At 39.5% G+C, this 24,513-nt stretch overlaps 1 protein-coding gene across 1 annotated transcript in view; it reads left to right on the plus strand.

Annotated features, from left to right (window-relative positions):
• LOC126252298 (fatty acid synthase-like) overlaps positions 1-24,513 on the plus strand; it is a 199,155-nt gene that overhangs the window by 165,593 nt on the left and 9,049 nt on the right. The window contains exons 14-16 of the mRNA XM_049953180.1: positions 3,997-4,251; positions 4,440-4,601; positions 15,109-15,422. Coding sequence (XP_049809137.1) covers positions 3,997-4,251; positions 4,440-4,601; positions 15,109-15,422 — 731 coding nt within the window. The remainder of the gene's footprint in view (positions 1-3,996; positions 4,252-4,439; positions 4,602-15,108; positions 15,423-24,513) is intronic.

Here is a 24,513-nt window from a genome sequence, read left to right on the forward strand (position 1 = left end):
TTACAGACCGTGACGATAATGCTCCAGTCATTTTCAGTTCTCAGTTGGGGAGGGATCCGACAAGCTTGCTGACCAAAGTATGGTTTTACAAGTATGGAAGACAAGCAGTAGAAACTCGCCATATGTGGGCAGGCATTATCTTTTTGAAAGGTAAGCCCAGGACAGCTTGTCATGGAGGGCAACAAAATGGGGCTGGGACATAGAATATTATTAACATATAGCTGTGCTGTAATGGCACCGCAGATCACAACCAAAGGGATTCAGCTATGAAAAGAAACGGCACCCCAGACATCACTTCTGGTTATTAGGCAGTACAGCAGGTGACAGTCAAGTTGGTTCCCACCGCTGTCTGGGGCATCTACAGACATGTCTTTGGCCTGAAATATCACTGAATGGAGTAAAATTATCTTCAGTGATGAGTCCCACTTTGAACAGAGCCCCAATGCCCAGTAAAGATGTAGCTGTAGAAGCATCATACTGCAGTTGGATACCAACCACATTGTCACTTGCCTTTCTGTCTGACAGTCAGGAGTGATGGTCTGACATGCCATTTCATATCATAGCAGGACCCCTTTGGTTGTCATTTGTGGAACCCTTACAGTACAGCAGTACATCAGTGATGTTCTATGCCCCGTTTTGTTGCCCTTAATGGCAAGCCATCCTTAGCTTACATTACAGTAAACTGATGCCCACTTGCAGATGCCAAGAGTATCTACTGCTTGTCTTCTTTCTTGCCAAACCCTACTTTGGCCAGAAATATCACTGGACCTCTTCCCTGTTAAGACTGTTTGGAATTTTGATGATGTAAAATACCAACTGGACAGAGTTTGGCACAATATCCCCCAGAAGGACATCCAACAACTCTGTCGATCAATGCCAAGTGGAATAACTACTTGCATAAGGATTACATGTGTACCAACATGTTATTCACTTGCTCAATTTGTGATGCTCTTTCTCTTGAATAAATCATCCAATTTTTCTGAAATTGTAATCCTTTGTTTGCCTGTACAGACACATCACATCTACTGATGTAGGTCCTTTTAGGATAATTGCTTCATGGTGTGTTATTATTTTTTACTTTGTGTGTGTTTGTGTGTGTGTGTGTGTGTGTGTGTGTGTGTTATTTATGCACTGTGGTGGAAAAAGTCTGGGATACCTCCTAGTTTCATGTCGGACCTCCTTTTGCCCGACGCAGTGCAGCAACTCGATATGGCATGGACTCAACAAGTCATTGGAAGTCCCCTGCAGAAATATTGAACCATGCTGCCTCTATAGCCATCCAGAGTTGTGAAAGTGTTGCTATGCAGGATGTTGTGCACAAGCTGACCTCACAGTTATGCCCCATAAATGTTCAATAGGACTCAGGTCAGTCAATCTGGGTGGCCAAATTGTTTGTTCAGATTGTCCAAAATAGTCTTCAAACCAATTGTGCACAATTGTGGCCTGATGACATGACATCGTTGTTTGGGAACATGAAGTCCATGAATGTCTGCAGTAGACCTTCAAGTAGCTGAACATAAGCATTTCTTGTCTGTGATCTGTTCAGTTGCACAAGAGGGCTGAGTCCATTCCATGTAAACAAACCCAAACCATTTTGGAGCCACCACTAGTTTGCACAGTGCCTTGTTGACAACTCTCATCCATGGCTTCATGAGGTCTAAGCCACAATTGAACTCTACCATCAGCTCTTACCAACTGAACTCGGGACTCACCTGACCAGACCTTGATTTTCCAGTAATCTAGGGTTCAATCAATAAGGTCACAAGTCCAGGAGAGATGCTGCAGGTCATGTCGTGCTGCTAGCAAAGACACTTGTGTTGATCCTTGGTGCAATAGCTTATTAACACCAAATTTCACTTTTTTTAAGTGAAGGCATTGTCCATGGTGTGAGAGGTAATGCCTGAAGTTTGGTATTTTCGGCACACTCTTGATGCTGTGGACCTCAGGATGTTGGATTCCCTTTTGGAGTATCCCATGTGTCTAGCTCCAACTACCATTCCGCATTCAAAGTCTGTTAACTCCGATCATGCGACTATAATCACATCGGAAAACTTTTTACATGACTCAACTGAGCACAAATGACAGCTCTGCCACTGCACTGCCCTTTTTATGCCTTGTGTATGTAATACTTCTGCCATTTGTGGATGTGCATATTGCTATCCCTTGACTTTTGCCACCTCAGTGTATATATACTGTCCTGTAGTCACATAGTTGGTTGACATTTAGTTATGGCACACATACTCTTTTTATTTATATCTTTTGCCCAACTTTTCATGTATTATAGTATCACTTCAGATACAAAAAACAGTGTTTCTGTGGTAAAACCCAACATTCATCGTTTAATATAATGTGTCTCTTGATCATCTCGTGGCTCTCAGTTTCGACAGACATCAGCTTTTTAAATGTGTTTAGTATTGTTTATGAATTATTGATTGTATTATGGATTTAGTTCACCACACAGAGTGGTTGTGTCACCGACAGGCACAGTGAAAAAGAATGCTGGAAATATTTCAGTTTCAGACCAAGTCCTTCTTCAGAAGTAAAAAACTCACACAAATTCATGCAAGAACAACTCACTTTCACACATTGCCACTGCCACTGAGCACTAAGATTCAAAGGCAGCTGTGTCTGATGCAAGCAGTAATGTGCCTGATGTGGGTAGTGGGGCTAAGGAAGGGGTGTGGATGGGGAGGGTGAGAGATAGCTGGTGAAGAGGCTAATGCTGCCTGTAGGAGCGTGCAAGGACATGTTGGAGAGAGGACAGGGCTGCTAGGTCCAGGAGCATGTGGCTGTGATGGGGGGGGGGGGGGATGTAGAGAAGATGAAAAGTGCATTTCCAGCATAGAACATGTGCCTGGGTCTGGAGTGGAAGAAGGGAGGCAGACAGGCAGTGGAAGAGAGAGATACTATTGAATGTTGAGTCAGGAGTGTTACGCAAATGAAGCATAAGTTGTTAGGAGAGTTCCCACCCGTACATTTAAGGAATGCTGGCATTCATTGGGAGAATTCAGATTGCAGAGGCTATAAAGCACATAATGTGAAGCACATTGTCATAGGTGGCATATTCAACAACTGGCTGGTCCAGCTATCTCTTGACCACAGTTTAGTGGTGGCCATTCACACAGACAGACAGCTTATTTATAGTGATTGTCATGTAGAATACATCACTGTGGTTGCAGCTAAATTGGTAGATCACATTGCTGCTTTCAAAGGTAGCCGTTCTTCTGATGAGGTGGGAAATGTCAGTGACAGGGCTGGAGTAGGTTCTAACGAGGTTGTACGGGACAGGTTTTGCATGTAGATCTGGTGTAGAGATACGAGCCATGGAGCAAGAGGTTGAGAGCAGGGTTGGAATAGGGACAGACAAGGATCTTGTGTAGGTTGGGTGAACGGTTGAATACCACTGTCAGAGGGGTTGAGGGGATAATGGGGAGGGTATTGCTCATCTCAGGTTACAACGAGAGGTAACCTGTCTCCACAGGCTGCATTAGCCTCTTCCACTGCTGTCCCTCAACCTCTCCTCCCCACACCTCATCCTTAACCTCACTACCCATCCCAGCTGGGTTGCTGCTTGCATCAGACACAGTCGGGCTTTAGTGCCCGGTGACAGTGACCGTGTACATGAGTTATTCTTGTGTGAATGTGTGTCAGTTTCCAACTTCTGAGTAAGTACTTTGTCTGAAAGATGAAATATTTCTAGCATTCTCTTTCTTTGTGCCTGTCTGTGATTTGATGCCTTCACTATCTGCTGAGTAGCAATCTATCCTTTCCATATAGTTGTGTTATTCTTTCCTCACTTTTCATGGTTTTATAAGTATGTTCACTAACTTGAAGCAAATGTTGATAGCAGAACTGTAGACTGACTATGAGTGAATTTCATATTTGAATTTTATGGTAACTTTTTTAAAACCAAACAATGAGGTACACAGATAACCTTTTCAGTAACTTTATCTGGAAATAATATAAAAAACTAAAACAATGCATATTTTGTTCCAGGGAAACTCACTTTCTTTGTTGAGATGATCTTTACAGAAGGACAATTCATTATTTGTGAAAGTGACCAAATAGTTGTGTCTGGTCAGATATTTGTCTGCCAGGAACCAGAGAAGGAATTTATTTGCCTGAATAAAGCTTCCCAGACTGGTGAACGAAGTACTATGCCATTACTCAAGAGCAAGGAAGCGTATTTGGATTTGCGTTTACATGGGTATCAATACACAGGAGTCTTTAAGGGAATGTTGGAAATAGATGGTATGAAAACTGATCTGAAATGTGTGTTTGTCATAAAACAGCATATAAGCAATTTCTTTAATTACATATGTATAAGCATTTTTATGAGAAATGTTATCTTACACTTTTTTTCTCTTCCGCAATAATTTTTCTCTCTTATTTTAAATCATAGTTGATACTTGGCAGATAACTGAACAAATTTTTTGCAGATAGTGGAGCCAAAGTTCATTTTACCAATAACTGGGTTGCTCTGATGGACTCTGTTCTGCAGGCAGCCATAATGAAGAGTGCTTTCAGGTATTTCTCACATATCTGTTTTCCAACAAAACTGCAGAAGGTGATTATTGACCCGCAGAAAGTTTGTCAGACAGGTTGGTATTCAAAGACTGTTAATATTTAGTCTCTTTTCTTTTGCTTTTATTTCTTTAAGCTTTTGAATTATTTCATCCAGAAGACTTCCATAGCATTTCCTAGTTTTGTCCTTTGCAAGAATAATTCTCTTTTCTTAAGAGGAAACACTGGTAATAATCTTCCTGGCAGATGAAATGGACTTTGCAAGTTTTGGTTCAGGGTCAGTGGCCTCTACTGACCTGCTTGATTGCCATTTCATTTTTTGTGTAAAGTAATTGAGCCTCATGTCGTACACAATAACAAGTCAACTTATCATATAACTGTAAACTTCACTCCTATGTTGCTGACAAATTTGTTTTTATAATAGCCTTCCACAAAGCTTTCTCATAATAAATTCATCATGTAAATCATTGAATTATCTATCAATGAAAATTATCAGTTTTTGAAAATGTAATGTAATTTTACAGATTAAAAATTTTTATCTGTTTAATTACATTATACGATATTATTTGTTCCATTAAACGTATGGTATGAGCTATTCAAGACATTTAAATCACTCGGCACGCTACCGTATTGTGCACTTGAGTGATGTTTTCATCTTCTGTTTTAGGACTTTCTTCATGTGGGTCATTTCCAAGAGAAGCACAACTACATTTCTCATTCATTTATTCATTCATGTTCCATTAATCCATCAAGAAAGAAAACATTCTGAAATGTGGAACAAATCAAAGTACATATTGTAGTTGCATAGGCTTCCATCGCCAGAGTCAGTTAACGTAGTAGTTTCCTTAGTACAGTGCCACATCATATTGTAAAATAACTATCACTCGATAAAACTGATGCTTTGGTCAGTGTGTGGAGAAGTCTGCATTTGAAAACCAGAAGGTCAATATCAACATGCACCCAGGAGCATTAACATTTGGTTTAAATCTGGGAAGTTTGGTGGCAAGGGGGTACAGTAAATTCATCCTGGCCACAAGTAAAGTCCCATCCACCAGAGGGGCATGACGGGGCGTGAGTTGTGCTAGGGTAGCTCAGTTGGTAGAGCACTTGCCTGTGAAAGGCAAAGGTCCCGAGTTCGAGTCTTGGTCCGGCACACAGTTTTAATCTGCCAGGAAGTTTCATATCAGCGCACACTCCACTGCAGAGTGAAAACCTCATTCTGGAAACATCCCCCAGGCTGTGGCTAAGCCATGTCTCCACAATATCCTTTCTTTCAGGAGTGCTAGTTCTGCAGGGTTCGCAGGAGAGCTTCTGTAAAGTTTGGAAGGTAGGAGACAAGATACTGGCAGAAGTAAGGCTGTGAGGACAGGGCGTGAGTCGTGCTTGGGTAGATCAGTTGGTAGAGCACTTGCCCGCGAAAGGCAAAGGTCCCGTGTTCGAGTCTCAGTCCAGCACACAGTTTTAATCTGCCTGGAAGTTTTTGACATTATTCATGCTGACCGCAGTGTGACTGTGGAAATGATAGTTGATAAGGTTCAAGTTAGTACTGGTACAGTTCATAACAATCTGTAACAAGCTGAAGTACCACAAAACATGTGCAAGATGGGTCCCAAAGGAGTTGACGTGGCTGTGCAAGGAAACAAGGTTGAGAGTGTGCACAGAGCTAAAGGAACATTATGAAAGAGAAGGTGAGCACTTCCTGAGCAAAATTTTAACTTGTGATGAAACATGGGTTCACTGATATGAGCCAGAATAAAAAAAACAAAGCATGGAGTGGAAGCACACCAACTCACCTGTCAAGAAAAAAAATTCAAAACCCAAACATCAGCAGGAAAAGTCATGTTGATGGTGTTTTCGGATGCTGAAGGTCCAGTTTTTTGTGATTATCTTGAAGGGCAGCATACATTGAACAGACAATATTACTCAGATTTTCTTTTAAACAAGGTGAAGCCAATGATGAGAGAGAGATGTCATGGATCTCAGAGGAGAGGTGTGGTTTTCCAGCAAGATAATGCTCGTTCTAATATTGCTCAACTAACCTGTGAAACCATCGACAAAATGGGCTGCGAAGTACTGCCTAATCCCTTTTACAGTCCTGATTTAGCGCCTAGTGATTTACATATGTTTGGTGCACCGAAGGAGGGGGAAGAGGTTCCAGGACAATGAGGACATGAAAAAGTTAGTGGGAAATTGGTTCAAACAGAATTTGGTGACAATATACATCAACATGTCTTGTCCATGTCCTATTTTTCTATGTAGTCTCCATCATGTTCTATGGCTGTATGCCAACATTGTGGAAGAGCATGTATTCCCCGCTGGTAAAAGCTGTTGTCCTGTAGGCATAGCCATGTTTTCATTGCATGACTGACACTCTCATCATCTTCAAAGTGTGTTCCTGATAGAGAAGCTTTTAAGCAGCCCAAAGAGATGGAAGTCTTGAGGGTGCAAGGTCTGGACTGTAGGGTGGATGAGGCAATGATGTCCAGTCCAATTTGGCAATGTGTTTCTGGGTTCTCAGACTTGTGTATGGGCGTGCATTATCATGTTGGAGCAAGATTTCTGCTGAATTCTTGTCCAATCGAACATATTGGAAACGCTTCTTGAGTTTATTCGAGTCTTCACAAATGCCTCTGAATTGATGGTTGACCCTCTTGGCACCACATCCATGAGAATGTCACCATCATAATCCCTGAAGGCTGTCACCTTGACTTTTCCAGCAGAAGAGGTTGTCTTGAATTTCTTCTTTTGTGGTGAATGAGAATGGTGCCACCCTGTGGACTGCTTTTTTATTTCTGGTACAAAATGGTGCACCCAGTCATCCCCCATAATGATCTGTGACAGAGAGGCCTCTCCATCAGTCTCAAAATGCTCCAACAATTCAGATGAAATGATCTTTCTTTGAATCTTGTGGTCCGCTGTGAGCATTTGTGGAACCCATCATGAGCACCTCTTTGAATATTTGAGAGTCTCGATCATTGCAGATGCACTTCCAATGCTGACTGACAACTGTAGAGCCAATTGTTGAGTTGTGATGTGCTGGTCGGCACAGATAATGGCATCCACATGATTCAGCACTGCACACAAACAGTTATGGATGTTCACCGCGGTTTCTTTTGCTGCACACAAGAATTCAATAACAGCACACTGCTTGTAATGTGAGTCATATGTAGATGCAGATGCCATTTTGATGCTGTACTAGGCTTTGCCATCTGCCAGAACAGTTCAAAACTTCACCGGCGCACGGGACAAATAACAAATGTGAAGCACCAACAAGGACGTTTGTCTATGTATATTAATGGCTTTTTAAAAAATGTGGGGCATTACTTATTGAATGATGCTCATATAAGTAAAACAAGTGATGTAAAATGCATAGATTATTTCAAGCAATTTTATGTTGAAGAGTGAAGTATATGTTATGTTACATCAGGAACAACTTCTGTTGCACAAATATTTGGGTTACGAAAAGCAAAGAACTTTCAGTTTGAAGCAGTCAGATATAGGTCAAGTGCTTTCTATAGAATTTTATAACAAGCTATCTGTGGTTTAGTGATCCATTGTTTGTAACTGGTCTAAGACATTCTATATATGCTTGTTACAGGAACACATTTCATTACTGAAACTTGACTGGCTGGCAGTCGCAAAAGCCTACTTTGCTTCTCTCTCATGGAATAACAAACACTGACCAGCTTTTTTTTCTTTCTTAATGTAACAAAACTAAAGTGAGGAGGTCGAGGCCCAAACCACACATAAGAGCGGTAGTGTTAGGTGAAGAAGCTTACATTAGCCTCAAAAGACAAAACAGAACAGAAATTGGATTAGCCAAATGCAGGGCAATTGATGACTACTTTTAAAAATCTTATAATAAATGTAAATTTCCTTGTAGTACCATTAATTCAAAATTAAGTACAAGAAGAAAGTGTGAAAAGCTACAAATGAAGTTAATATTACTTCTACTATTAACCTGTCTTCTGCTAATGATGCAAAGGCCATTTTACTGCCTCCTGGTAAAACCAGATGCTAACTCTACTTTTTTTATCTGTTTCTACAAAAATTTGTACCTGGAAAGCAGTATGAGTACATTATTCATTAAATCATTGCCGAAAATGAGCTGTTTGAAGTTTGAAGACATTTCTGGTCAATCAAACTTTGTAATTAAGAACATAAAGAAGGTCAGAGCACATCCTCTTAGTGGAAATGGAAATGAAGTTCCATGCTTCTTGACAGAGTGTAGAGGAACAATGCAGGAGACCTGCACTGCCGTACTAGGTAAGGTCCTAATGGAGGTGGTTTGCTGTTGCCTTCCTCTGACTGTAATGCGCATGAATGGTGATGATGAAGATGACACAACGCTACCCAGTTATCTCGGGGCAGGTGAAAATCCCCCGTGCTCAGGAAGCAAGGATGCTACAGCAAGACCACGAGCTGTGGACACATTCTCTTAGTACATTGTACAGTTGTACCTTAGTTATTTTAATTTTCCAAAATGTCTAGAAAGACAATGGTCATTCCAATACACAAAAAAGAGGACAAGTCTTGCACTAATAATTATTGTACAGTTTCTTTGGTTACAGTATTTTCTAAAATAATTGAATGTTGCATACAATAGCTAACATGTCTGCATTTATCAGATAATAATATCTCAATGGAATCTCAGTACGATTTCAGGCCCCAACTGTCAGCAATCAAAGCTGTTGGAAACATTATTTCTTTTGAGTGAACCTGTTTTGAATCAAAAGTATCTGCAGAAGCCACTCTAGTTGATCTGAGTAAGACATGTGATTCAGAAAAACCAAAAAATATTCCCGGAAAACTGTGGTGTTATGCCATCTGAAATCACCCTCACTGAATCCTACCACAGTAACAGAAAAAAAGTGTTAATCACTTTTGAATACATCGTGGGAGCAGACAGTGATCAATTTTATTACTAATAGTTACTATTAAAATCAGTCTTGATCACAAATTTATTTATTCTGGTAACCAGTTTTGACCACACCTGTGGTCATCCTCAGACCTACAAGTCAAATACAAAGTCTGATCAGAGGGCTACGTACATTAAAGAAAATTATATAAAATTACAAAGCTAAAAAATGATGAATTACCAAAGTGCTGTATGAGCAGAAGCCTCGTTCTGGTGGTAAATCACTGCTAGATAGAGCAGTGCACATCTTAGTTATGTACTGGAGGCTCCGCCCACTTTTGAAAGAATGATGTCAGCACTAACCAATGGGTTAAAAGTCAAATAACAATGAAAAATTCTGTAATTAAAAGAACAGTGACAAGAATGAAAAATAAAAATACATGGAACTTAGCTGGTTGAACAGCTATTGTCAGATAAAATATGTAAAAATATTAAACATATGAGATAAATAAAAATTGTTTCGACAGTACAGGGGTTGCCCTCTCTGGGCTGTCGGGGAACCATTTAGAAGCTACTGGTTGCCATGGTAAGTATAGATGCCATTCCAAAGACATGGCAGCAGGCTAATCTGCAATGAGGTTGTTGTAATATTGATAGGCAAATACTGTCATGTCAGACAACATACCATGAATAGCAGTGTGTTCTTAAACCTAAAATTTAAAACTTTTGCTATCTTCAACTGCCATACCAAACTGGTCTACAAGGGACTAAATGGAAGCCTTAGACCCACTTAGCAATTTTACATAGGACTAGAATTTTCTACAATTCTCTGGCAGATCTTTTGCTAAGGAGTGATAGTGGTTGATGTATGCTTTGCATACAGATCTTTTCACAGAAGCATGAATTTCTACCAATCTTTGCTTGTCATCACTTGTGTATTCTCTTTTGAACCAAGAGTGCAACAGCCTCTGCTTCCTCAGCATTTCCCAAATTTCATTATTAAAACCATGGTTGGTCATCCTTTATCCACTTATTAGGCACATAGCTCTCCAGACAACGATATACAGTCTGCTTAAACTTTTCACTTAGTTCCTCTATGTCTGCCTTACTGGACCTAAGTGATGGTTTGAATTTGCACTGTCCTTTCACTTGTATTTTGTATTGCATTGCAACTATGATCTGATCACTACATATACCAGATTTACACTCCTTGATTTGGTTTCTTTGTTTCTGACCATTATGTAATCAATTTGGTAGCATCCTGTACCCCACAGTTTTATCCATGTATAACTTATTTGTGGGTGGTTCTGAAATAATGTATTTGTGATCATCAGTTCGTTTTCCATGCAGAAATTGAAAGGTCTTTTTCCTATTTGATTTGTGTCTACTAATCTATGCCTTCCTATCACTTCAGCTTCTTGCATGTCTCCTACCACAGCATTCCAGCATCAACAGTAATAAGATTCTCTCTTTCCTACACATATAGTGGAACATTCTTAAGTTGTTTGTACTCATCTTGTATTTCACATCAATGTGACCAGGTGTTATGAAAAGGATAGTTGCTACTCACTATATAGCAGAGATGCTGAATTGCACATAGGCACAAAAAAAAGATTGTCACAAAATAAGCTTTTGGCCAACAATGTGTTTGTCAAAAATAGACAATGCACAGACACACATATATATATATATATATATATATATATATATATATATATATATATATATATATATATATATAACAGAGGGAAACATTCCACGTGGAAAAAATATATCTAAAAAGAAAGATGATGAGACTTACCAAACAAAAGCGCTGGCAGGTCGATAGACACACAAACAAACACAAATATACACACAAAATTCAAGCTTTCGCAACAAACTGTTGCCTCATCAGGAAAGAGGGAAAGACGAAAGGATGTGGGTTTTAAGGGAGAGGGTAAGGAGTCATTCCAATCCCGGGAGCGGAAAGACTTACCTTAGGGGGAAAAAAGGACAGGTATACACTCGCACACACACACATATCCATCCACACATACACAGACACAAGCAGACATTTGTAAAGGCCTTTACAAATGTCTGCTTGTGTCTGTGTATGTGTGGATGGATATGTGTGTGTGGGCCTTTACAAATGTCTGCTTGTGTCTGTGTATGTGTGGATGGATATGTGTGTGTGTGCGAGTGTATACCTGTCCTTTTTTCCCCCTAAGGTAAGTCTTTCCGCTCCCGGGATTGGAATGACTCCTTACCCTCTCCCTTAAAACCCACATCCTTTCGTCTTTCCCTCTCCTTCCCTCTTTCCTGATGAGGCAACAGTTTGTTGCGAAAGCTTGAATTTTGTGTGTATATTTGTGTTTGTTTGTGTGTCTATCGACCTGCCAGCGCTTTTGTTTGGTAAGTCTCATCATCTTTCTTTATATATATATATATATATATATATATATATATATATATATATATATATATATATATATATATATATATATATATATATGCAATTCATACACAAATGACCACAGTCTCTGGCAGCGGAATCCAGTCTGGCGTAAAGCATAAACTTAAAATGCAGATAAGGGCCTTCAGTACTATAAGTAATGTTTTTAATTTACCTTAGTCTGAGTTGAATTGTTATGTTATTCTCAAGCAGTCAAATGTGAAGAATGATCTTTTATTAGCCCACAAGATTTTATACATCGAAATTCTGCATTCAAGATCAGTTAATGTGATAGGAGCACACTTGAAGTGAGGAAGATTTGACAGTTAAATCCCACTCATTTTTATTTATGGAATAGTTTGTACCTCAGAGTAAGAGATTTCTCAGATGTTGGCATTTTTGTCCAGCACTTTTTCAGCTTAGATGCAATAGCTGTAGCAGTTTCACAATAAATGTAGTTCATTGTTTTATTTCAGTATGTTTTGAATAAATATTATTAACAAGCTTTTAGAAATGAGACTTAATTACAATAAATTTTATGATAATGTGAATAAACTGGCAAAAAGACCTAAAAATGCAAATTTCACTAAAAATGGTTGAAAGAATCTCTCTTTAAAAAAAGCATTTTATAGTATGAAAAACATGAAAATGCAAGACAATCACTACAAAGGACATATTTGAAAATGTGGTGCCCTGGACAGAGTTTATGTGGCACAACACCACTCAGTAAAAAATGACTTATCATCAACATTTAGGCCACACTTATAAATCATGCTTCATCATTCATGGAAATTAACTCAATAACTGATTACACTAATGAGTAGCTTTTCCAATTTATTTTGATTCCTGAGATGAGGTGAGCACAGTGAGTAGAGGAAGGAATAAGTTGGATGCCCTGTGTGAGGAACAGTGCAATGGGAAAATTTCCTGCAGTGTTGGCAACTCAATCAGTTTATACTTCATACTAATCGTTTGATGTGGTGGAGAAGACACACAGAAGTAGCAAGATTTCATCAAAATATTTTTAAAGAGACATAACTCACAATAAACTATTCACTTCATAATAGCTAGTTTAGTTCAACATGGTGGTAGATCACCTAGGGTGGCAGCAGTTACAGATGACACAAAGACTTTTGAATTCTATTGATGAGTTCTGAGCAGGAATGTCATGGAGATAAAAGAAAGCGGGGCAAGTTATTTAATCTGTTAAGGTTTCAGTGAGCTCAGCTTCTTAAAGATTTGTGAGGAAAGGGAAAGAAGGACATACATTTGTGCAAGGAAAGGGTGGTGTTGGGGAAAGAAGTTTTGGCCATTTTGTAGAGTTTTAACAACAACTGCTTCATGGCAATCATCTGCTGCTGTAGAAAAGTCACATGGAAGTAACAAGGTTTCATGAAAGTGCATTGTAGCTCTTGGTCACTCACCATCAATCCCAGTATAATGAATCAACACACAGGAAATAACAGAGTGCTATCCACTGTTAGTTCATGTATGTTGGCAGTATTTCCAGCGATTATGACTTTTGAAATGTACCAACAAATACTGATCTCAGGCAGAGACCAAACTGTTGCTGCCAGACAGATTTACAGGTTCAACTTCAGTGTAATTTTCAAAGGAAGCTTGAACTTTTTTCCACTCCTGCACCGAGCGGAGTGGCGCAGTGGTTAGACACTGGACTCGCATTTGGGAGGACGACGGTTCAATCCCGCGTCCGGCCATCCTGATTTAGGTTTTCCGTGATTTCCCTAAATCACTCCAGGCAAATGCTGGGATGGTTCCTCTGAAAGGGCACGGCCGACTTCCTTCCCAATGCTTCCCTAATCCGATGAGACCGATGACCACGCTGTCTGGTCTCCTTCCCCAAACCAACCAACCAACCAACCACTCCTGCAGCTTGAACATCAGGTGACTAGTTTTTATTGTTTTCTTTAGCACTGTACATTGAGCTAGAAACAACTACCAGGCTGAATAAACTTGTTTCACTGTTTTCTCTTTCTCCTTTTTTGCTCTTCATTCCGCAGACTTCTGTTTCAATTCCATAATGTTAATACCACTTAAATCAAGCTTTGACTCTTCCACACCAATCTCATAACTGCCAAAAGTTTGTGAAACAAATTGCTGTTCATGTTAAAAATTCAAAGGTCTTGAGAAGGGATGGAGGCACACTGCAGTCAGCTCTTGGTATGGCTATGTTCAAAACAATAGATGTTACAATGTTACTACTCTCCAGTAGTACCCTCAGTCTGCGTGCAGCTGATAGATATCAGGTGTGTGGGAGGATGGTGATCTTTTGAGGAACAGCAAGATATTTTTGAGGAATAACCAGAGGAATCCCAGGGTCAGCATAATTACAGTAATTCTTTACTTTGGTATTGGGCAGATCCTATCTGCCACTGACATGAAGACAACTAAAAGATAGGGATGGAAAAAACCTACCAGCTTTTCAGTACTATTAACTAGTTTTCTTCAATTTTTTGTAGTCTCAGTTATAATCACTATTTTAAAAATGAACTGGTAGAAATCCAGCAAAAATCACCTTACTTTGTCAGGGGTGCTATAATTTGGAGTTTCTAAATAAAATATTTTTATTGGTAAATTTTTATTGACTTCAAATACTGGCTTGTTAAAAACAACTTAAAGCATGCAGTGCTCATCAGTAACACTTCCAAACAATAGTCACACGACACTAGAAACACCGCACCATTATTGCTAATAATGTAGCTCTCAACATGTGACATCCATGTACTTACACTCTTCTATTAGAAAGTGCACAGTGCATGTATTCTTTTATTCATTCATAGAACAGCTGACATAATAGTGAACTGCCTTATGTAGGTGGAGGTGTAAGTAAATTTTGCTGACTTGACAATTATGAAGCGATGACTGATGCATGTTTTCCATCTTGGGAAACATTTTAAAATAAAATATGATGCAAAATTTATGTTACAATATTAGTCTGATATTTGCCAACTGAGCACCCTGAGGGTCCAAACCCTTGAGGACTTGGGCCCCCATGTGGGTGGGCCCCAGGAATATTGACCCCCTCCCCACTGTGTCCACAAACAGGCTCATGGTTGGCATCTTCACCTCTCTATGTTTGTTCTATAGCTGTACTGACTCTGCATCCACCTAATTTGTTAATAATACAGTAAGATAATATTTTGTCTGTGTACTTCATAACTGATATTCTTTCAGTTTAAGGGGAAATTAAACAATGATGTTATATGATTTATGTACAACAAATTGTAATCATTTAATACCAAGTGCAATGTACAGAAATATTCCTTTATTTCAGGTGAAGTCCTATATGTCATTGTTGATGAAACATTAAAAACTGTTGGCTGTGAGGGGATGCAGTTCTCTGGTGCAGAGACAGCAGCAGTACCACGCCAGTCACCAAATGAAGAGCCATTGTGCAATTACCAAAATTTCGTACCATATCACAATTTTTGTACAGATACAGTTACAGCTCTTGGCCTTTGTCTGCAAATTTTTATTGAAAATTGTGTTAAACAGGCTAACTTTAAAATTGCTGTTTTCTCAGAGAATGATAAAGCTAAATATAGTTCAGCAGTTTCAAAATGGTTTTCTGAAACTACATGGATTAGGGTAAGCAGTGACCTTTTTCATAACAGAATGGATTTAATATTTCTGTGTTCAATGTCTTTCATGACTGTTATTGTTAACACTGTTAAATCTTACATGCTGATATATAGACACACTCACTCACACACTCACTCACTCACTCACTCACTCTCTCTCTCTCTCTCTCTCCCCCCCCCCCTCTCTCTCTCTCTCTCTCTCTCTCTCTCACACACACACACACACACACACACATACATACACACATACCCACACACACACACATACCCACACACTGAAGAGCCAAAGAAACTGGTACTGAAGTAGTGTTGGAGGGAACTGACACCATGAATCCTGCAGGCCTCTCCATAAATCCCTAAGAGTACGAGGGGCTGGAGATCTCTTCTGAACAGCACGTTGTAAGGCACCCCGGATATGCTGAATAACATTCATTTTCCAGGGAGTTTGGTGGCCAACGGATGTGTTTAAACCCAGAAGAGTGTTCCTGAAGCCACTCTGTAACAATTCTGGGAATGTGGGGTGGAGCATTGTCCTGCTGGAATTGCCCAAGTCCGTCAGAATGCACAATGGACATGAATGAATGCAGGTGATCAGATAGGATGCTTACATATGTGTCACCTGCCAGACTCATATCTAGACACATCAGGGGCCCCATATCACTCCAACTCCACACCCCCCATACCATTACAGAGCCTCCACAAGCCTGCACAGTCCCCTGCTGACACGCAGGGTCCATGGATTCATGAGGTTGTCTCCATACCTATACAGGTCCATCTGCTCGATACAATTTGAAATGAGACTCATCCAACCAGGTAACATGTTTCCTGTCATCGGCAGTCAAATGTCGCTGTTGCAGGGCCCAGGTGATGTGTAAAACTTTGTGTCATGCAGTCATCAAGGGTACACAAGTGGGCCTTTGGCTTTGAAAGCCTATATCAATGAAGTTCCACTGAATGGTTCACATGCTGACACTTCTTGATGGCCCAGCACTGAAATTTGCCGCAGTTTGCTGAAGGAATGCAGTTCTGTCATGTTGAACGATTCTCTTCAGTTGGCATTGGTCCCATTCTCACAGAATCTTTTTCTGGCTGCAGTGATGTCAGAGATTTGATGTTTTACCAGATTCCTGATATTCTAGGTACACTCATGAAATGGTCATACAGGAAAATCCTCACTTCAGCACTACCCCTCATGCACTGACTATAACACCACATTCAAACTCACTTAAATCTTGATGACCAGCCATTGTAGCATCAGTAACCAATCTAACATAATAATAATAATAATAAATAATAATAATAATAAAGATTTTATTGTCTTTAGGCCATTACAGCAATTGACAATGTCAAATGAAGATACAATTTATAATACAGTGTGATAAGGTACTGACTACTGAAATATTTTAGCTTATATTACAATATATGTACATTATATCTAAAAACAAAGATGATGTGACTTAGCAAACGAAAGCGCTGGCACGTCGATATGCCAGCGCTTTCGTTTGATAAGTCACATCATCTTTGTTTTTAGATATATTTTTTCCCATGTGGAATGTTTCATTCTATTATATTCATATCAACATATGTACATTGGGTCATCTGTTGTATCACTGCATTTTACAGTTGAAGAATTCATTGATATCATAAAATGGGTGGGCAATAAACCATTCATGCAGTCTTTCTTTGAATATATATTCTGGAAGATCCTGTATAGCATGTGGCAGCTTATAAAATAGTTTGTGCCCTGTGACTTCATAGCTATTTATTGATTTTGATAATCTGTGGTAAGGCGTGTATATGTGTTTGATGCTTCTTGTGTTGTAAGAAAATACATTTTCTCTACGTTTCACATCTTGTAGGTTCTTCTTTCGTAAAGATTAAGACATTGTATATATAGAGTTTTATTACTGTCACAATTTTTTGTTTAGTAAATAAGGGTTTGCAGTGAGCCTTATGTGAAGAATTTGTAATTATCCTAATGGCTTTCTTCTGCAATAATAGGATGTCATGTATATGACTACAGTTACCACACAAGATAATGCCATAGGATATTATACTTTGGAAAAATGCAAAATAAGATGATGTGATGTATGTTTCAGGTACACAATTTCTGAGTTGACTTAATAAATAAATTACTCTAGATAGCTTACTACTAATATAGTTTGCATGTTGGCCCCAGGTTAACTTTTCGTCTAAATAAACTCCCAGGAATTTAACAGAACTAGGGTCATCAGATAGTGGCTTGTCTCTTAGAGTGAAGATTATCTGCTGAGTTTTATTTTCATTTAGCAGGAAACCATTTGCTCTGAACCAATATGCTGCATGAGTGAGTGCATTTTCAGCACAGGTTTTAAGATCATTAAGATTGTTACTGCTATGAAGAAAAGTCGTATCATCTCCATACAATACAATGGTGGATCTAATAAATGAGGTGAGGTCATTGATCATTATCAGAAACAGGAAGGGGCCCAGTACAGATCCCTGAGGCACACCTACTTTAACATTTTCTATGTTTGACATTTCCTTACCAACACAAACTACCTGTTTACGGTTGTTGAGATAAGCTTTTAATAGTCTGAGACTGTTTCCTTTGATGCTGTAGAATTCTAGTTTCTCTAGTAGTGGCGTGTGCTCAACACAGTCGAAGGCCTTGCTTAAGTCACAGAATGAGACCTGAGCAAAGCCTTTGTTCTCAAAAACTTTGAGGATGTAACTGACTACCGTGTTGATTGCATCAATGGTCGACAAATTCTTCCTAAACCCGTATTGTGTAGCATTAATTATTCCTAGATTCTCAAAGTGAGATGATAATTGTTGGTACATGATGCATTCTATTACCTTGGAGAATGCGGGTACTATTGAAACAGACCTGCAAGTAGATGGAGAGCCTTTATCTCCCTTTTTGTATACTGGGACGATCCTAGGCAGTTTTAACTCATCAGGAAACTATCCCTCAAGTAAGCACTTGTTTATGCAATGGGTTAAAGGGTACAGAATGCAATCACACACTTTTTTTGGTAGGTTGCATGATATGCAATATATATCTACGCTATCAGATGATTTCAGTTGTTTTATGACCCCTTGTACAAATCTAGGCGATACTTCGGAGAAGGTTAGCATGCTTGTATTTAGTGACTGTCTACCCCAATTTTGGGAGAGTAACTCTGATGGACTAATGTCTGGTTTGATAATTGCGTCTCCTATTTCTTTCACTGAATTAATAAAAAACTCATTGAATGTTTGAGGTGGGATATTAATTTTGTCTTTTTTAGTATCTGTGGCAGCACTGTTAATTACTTTCCAAGCGGTTTTGCAGTTATTGATGGAATTATGTATGCTGTTGGCATTGTAGGTTTTTTTGGCCTGGAGGATGTCTTTTTTGTATTCATTCCTGCATTCCACATAGACTGATTTGCCATAGTCAGACTTCATACTATTGTATATGTTGTACAGTAACAAAACTTGTTTCTTTAGATCTGTCAGCTGTGTAGTGTACCAGATATTTTGTCTGTTTTGAGATATGGATTTGTGGCTGCTGTCCATTATCTTGATTTTCTTTATGGGAATACTATGGTTAAATAGGGTCAAGAATGCATTAAAAAATCTATCAAATATTATTTTGGCTGGCAGGTCTTTACTTGATGTGTAATGTCCATCGACATCCAGTCTCTGTCAGCAAGGGAATTATGAAATGTGTTAATTTTATCCTCAGTTACAGGTCTGGTAATCACCAACTGTTGGGACATTCTGTTTGCATTGCTCCTATTGAGAGGAATTTTACTTGCATAATTTAGAGATACAGAGTCATGGTCAGAGAATGGGGACACTACAACATCGGATGTGTTTTCAGTGGTCTTGAAGTTTACAAAGATGTTATCTAAACAGGCTTTGTTTCTTGTGGACCTGTTATTGACATGATGTAAATTGTATTGTCTTAGTAAGTTTTCCAGATCTGCAACACTACCCTTACATTTAGTAACATCAAAATCAGCATTCAAATCACCTCCTATTGCAATATCATAGTGTAGCCATTTAATATTACTTAATTCACTCAATAACATGTCCATTTTTTCTAAAAATATGTTAATGCTTCCCTTTGGTGATCTGTACATGGATACTACTATTAGCTTATGACTATTGATGATTATACCCGTAACTTCAAAGTGCTGTTCATCACACAAGGAATTTAGGTCTAATTTGGTGATCATCATATTGAGTGACTGGTTGGAATAAATTGCCACACCACCTCTAATGTGCTCTTTCCTACAGTAGCTATTTACTATACTAAAATTTTCAATTTTGGTAACTGCAAGTTCATTCCCATTAGCCCAGTGTTCACTCAGACAAAAAATATCAGGCTGGTTATCAAGACCAAACTCATTTATGATAAGTTCTTTATCTTTCAGTCCTTGAACGTTAAGGTAACATATTTTAAGATCCATGCTCTTATTGCTTACACACTGAACACTATGGTGATTGGTTTTCAAACCTTTTACAAGGCTTATCTTTTGGATTTCTGCCTCTTGTTCCCTTGTACTAAAAAATTGTTCACTTAGAGTGGTAGCACATCTACTGTTGTATGCCTACTCTTCCCTCCTTGTGATGATATTGTAGATGAGGCTACTACTACAGAAATTGATGGAACTGCTGCTATGGTGTTTGGAGGCACTGTTGTGGCATCTGGTAACTGAGGAGATAAGGTTGTTGCTTCTTCTTCTGCTGCTGTGGAATCTTGCTGATGAAGTGTGATAGGTACTGCTGCTGCTGCTGCTGTAGGCATTGTTGTGGCAACTGGTGACAGTGGAGATTTGGATGTTGCTTCATCTTCTGCTGCTGTTGAATCCTGTAGATGAAGTGTTCTAGGTACTGCTGCTGCAGCGTTTGTTATGCGTATAGGTACAATTGCTGCTTCCACCTCTACTGCTGCAATAGAAGTAACCATTTCTTCAGGCTCTGCTTGCATCAAGCAAGGAACTGGAAGAGCAGCAATTACTTCTTGGTTGTCAGATGCTTTCAGTATCATGCTGATGTTTTGGCACAGAATCTTCTTGCCTCTGTAATTAAGGTGCATGCCATGTCTCGTGTAACAGTCTCTTTGCAAAGAGTCCATGCTTATAAAATATGCATTTTGGTAGGCCCTGCAAATCTTTGAGTATTGCCTGTTTGCTTTTATGATTTCCATGTTCACACATGACCATTCCAAAAGGTCAAGCCTATGTGGAATTCCGACTGCAAAAACTGATTTCTCTTCTGTTGAATTTAGTATTGCCTCAAGGTTTCGTGTTGCACTGTGGAGGTCGTTTTTATATACATTATTGGCTCCAGCTATGACGTCAATATGATGATCATTTTCAGTTTCTATGTTTCTAATGAGTTCTTGGATGGGTGCACCTGGTTTGACAATACTTGTTGCTTGTATACAATGACTGTAACGTAGTATTTTTGCAATTTCACATCCATGGCTATCAGAGAATATTTTCACTTTGAGTTTGTCTTCACGTTTATTGCGGAAGTTTCTGCTCATGTGCTTGTCACTATATAGATTCCGGCGTGTTGTTGTCATCACAGTTTTCCATGGATTCCACATTTATATCTGAATCTAGTGCATGAAAACAGTTTTTTGTTACCACAGGAATTCTACAGTCTCTGGGTTTCACACGACCAACCCTTTCTGGCCTAGTAAACATATGTTGCCTTGTTGTTTCTGCCTTTAGGCCTATATCCACTTCAGAGCACTCGTTTATTGTAGGTAGGACACTGAAACTGCTTTTACTGCCATGGTTTGTTCCATTTGTTGTATTTATCACCTTTTTGCTTCTTTTTTCCGTGATCATGTTAGTCCTGTGCTCCCAGTTCCTTGTTTTACTTGCTTTGGCGATCAGGATATTACGCGCCTTTTTCAGTTCGGCATTTTCATTTTCTAAATGCACAGTGTCCCACCTTAGTACTTCTAAAATTAACTGCAGGCTTGATACACGTTCATTTAGCTTCACTATTTCACTGTTATAATGTACGTATGTTCCATTTTTCACCATGCAACTATAACTTTTGTTCACTTTCTCACTATAAACAACTGTACCAGGCACTTGTTGTCTTATATAGGCGTTGCCGACTGCAGTGCCATATTCTGCGTGTTTACATATCTGTTTATTTGAATATACATGCCTATACCAGTTTCTTTGGCACTTCAGTGTATATAGAACAGATTGTGTGTGTGTGTGTGTGTGTGTGTGTGTGTGTGTGTGTGTGTGTGATAGTCCAGGATCTCCTCCCAGCAAACTTCATGAGTATCATCTCTGTGTGGTTTACTCGCCCTGCCATATAGGTTACCCTGCTTGACAGTAATGTGAGAATAGTATCAGCCTGCCTATTGACCTGCTATGCACAGCAGCCTACAACTCTGTGGGAAGAAACAGTTTTCCAGCTGCTGCATTGAGGCTGGCCTGGACAACAGGTGTGTTGTGTTGGAGTAGTATTGGCCTACTTTATTGACCTGCTTTGCATGGCAGCTTATACATCAGGGGCAAAAAACAGTTCTCAAGACCTGTAGGCTACTCTGTGCAATAACCATGTTGTGTTTGTGTAATATCAGTCTGCTGTATTGGCGCATTTTTCAGGGTCTACATGGACAGATGGGTATGGTTGGGGAAAAGTTGAGATGGATAGGGCAGAGGATGGACAGAAAAAGAGGTGGGCAGGAGAGGAGAAGGAGAGGCTCAGAGAGAGGGGAAGGAGGAGATGGATAGAGAGAAGGGGAGGGTGAGGTGGACAGATATGTGAGGAGAAAGACATGGGCAGAGGTAGCAGTAGGAGGAGAACAACAGGTAGAGGGGTCAGAGGGGATAGATATAGGGAGGGGAAGGATGAGATTTGCACTGAGAGGGGGCAGAGGATAAAGGGGAATTGGAGTGGCCAGGGAAAGGGGAGAAGGAAGGTATGGAGAGACAGTGATGGAGGAGGAAATGTACAAGGAGAGGGGAGGATGAGACAGTCAGATAGAGAAAGAGGAGGGGAAGGACAAAGAGGAAGGAGGAGGAGATGTGCAGTGGGAGTTGGAGCAGGAGATGGTCAGAGAGGGTGTGGAGCAGGAGATGGGCAGAGAAAGAGGGAGGAGGAGATGGGAAAGAAAGGGCAGAGGAGGAGATGGGCAGAGAGATAGGTCAGTTTATGGATAGGGAGAGAGGGGTATTAAAAGCGAGAAGGCAATGGCCAGTAAGAATGGGGTGGAGTAGATTCAAAGAGAAAGGGGAGAGGATAAAATGGACATGGAGATGGGGGGAAGAAAGTGAGGAAGGTGGAGGAAATGAGCAAAGAGAACAAAGGGTGGACATATGTGTAATATGTTTGCCCTACATGCACGTTGGCAAAGCTGCAGGTAACAGCTAGTTTGTGTTGTAATTATCACATCATATTAAATCATAGTCTTCTCATACATGTATATGGGTTTATATTGAGAAAGCCCATATGAATTTGCAGATGATGTAGTACTAACTCAAAAGAAAGTAATTTTACCAGAATAATGTAATAGTTGACCTGGGGAATGCAATTACCCAATAGTGTGTAATCCTTGAAACAGTCAAAGGCTTTCTTCATGAAGGCTTGAGTGTTCCTTTTTGTGAACTGAGACAAAGGGTCTCCTACTCAAAATATTACACTTATCACCAGAATTAGTATTCCATTTCCCATAGAGAACGCATTATTGTGGCCAAGATAGACACGAAGCCCACACCTACTACAGTAGTACAAGTTTATATGCCAACTAGCTCTGCATATGACAAAGAAATTGAAGAAATGTATGATTAAATCAAAGAAAATATTCAGATAGTGAAGGGAGATGAAAATTTAATAGTCATGGGTGACTGGAATTCGGTAGTAGGAAAGGGGAGAGAAGGAAACATAGTAGTGAATATGGATCGGGGGTAAGAAATGAAAGAGGAAGCTGCTTGGTAGAATTTTGCATAGAACACAACTTAATCGTAACTAACACTAGGTTCAAAAATCATGAAAGAAGGCTGTATACAAACAAGAAGCCTGGAGATACTGACAGGTTTCAGATAGATTATATAACGGTAAGACAGAGATTTAGGAACCAGGTTCTAAATTGTAAGACATTTCCAGGGGCAGATGTGGACTCTGACCACAATCTATTGGTTATGAACTGTAGATTAAAACTGAAGAAACTGCAAAAAAGTGGGAATTTAAGGAGATGGGACCTGGATAAACTGACTAAACCAAATGTTGTACAGAGTTTCAGGGAGAGCATAAGGGAACAATTGACAGGAATGGGGGAAAGAAATACAGTAGAAGAAGAATGGGTAGTTTTGAGGGATGAAGTAGTGAAGGCAGAATAGGATCAAGTAGGTAAACAGATGAGGGCTAGTAGAACTCCATGGGTAACAGAAGAAATATTGAATTTAATTAATGAAAGGAGAAAATATATAAATGCAGTAAATGAAGCAGGCAAAAGGGAATACAAACGTCTCAAAAATGAGATCGACAGGAAGTGCAAAATGGCTAAGCAGGGATGCCTAGAGGACAAATGTAAGGACGTAGAGGCTTATCTCACTAGGGGCAAGATAGATACAGCCTACAGGAAAATTAAAGAGACCTTCAGAGAAAAGAGAGCCACTTGTATGAATATCAAGAGCTCAGATGGAAACCCAGTTCTAAGCAAAGAAGGGAAAGCAGAAAGGTGGAAGGAGTATATAGAGGGTCTATACGAGGGTGATGTACTTGAGGACAATATAATGGAAATGGAAGAGGATGTAGATGCAGATGAAACGGGAGATATGATACTGCATGAAGAGTTTGACAGAGCACTTAAAGACTGAGATGAAACAAGGCCCCGGGAGTAGACAACATTCCATTAGAACTACTGACGGCCTTGGGAGAGCCAATCCTGACAAAACTCTACCATCTGGTGAGCAAGATGTATGAGACAGGCAAAATACCCTCGGACTTCAAGAAGAATATAATAATTCCAATCCAAAAGAAAGCAGGTGTTGACAGATGTGAAAATTACCGAACAATCAGTTTAATAAGCCACAGCTGCAAAATACTAATGTGAATTCTTTACAGACGAATGGAAAAACTAGTAG

The sequence above is a fragment of the Schistocerca nitens genome, chromosome 4, assembly GCF_023898315.1.
Source record: "Schistocerca nitens isolate TAMUIC-IGC-003100 chromosome 4, iqSchNite1.1, whole genome shotgun sequence".
In the NCBI taxonomy this organism is placed as follows: Eukaryota; Metazoa; Arthropoda; class Insecta; order Orthoptera; family Acrididae; genus Schistocerca; species Schistocerca nitens.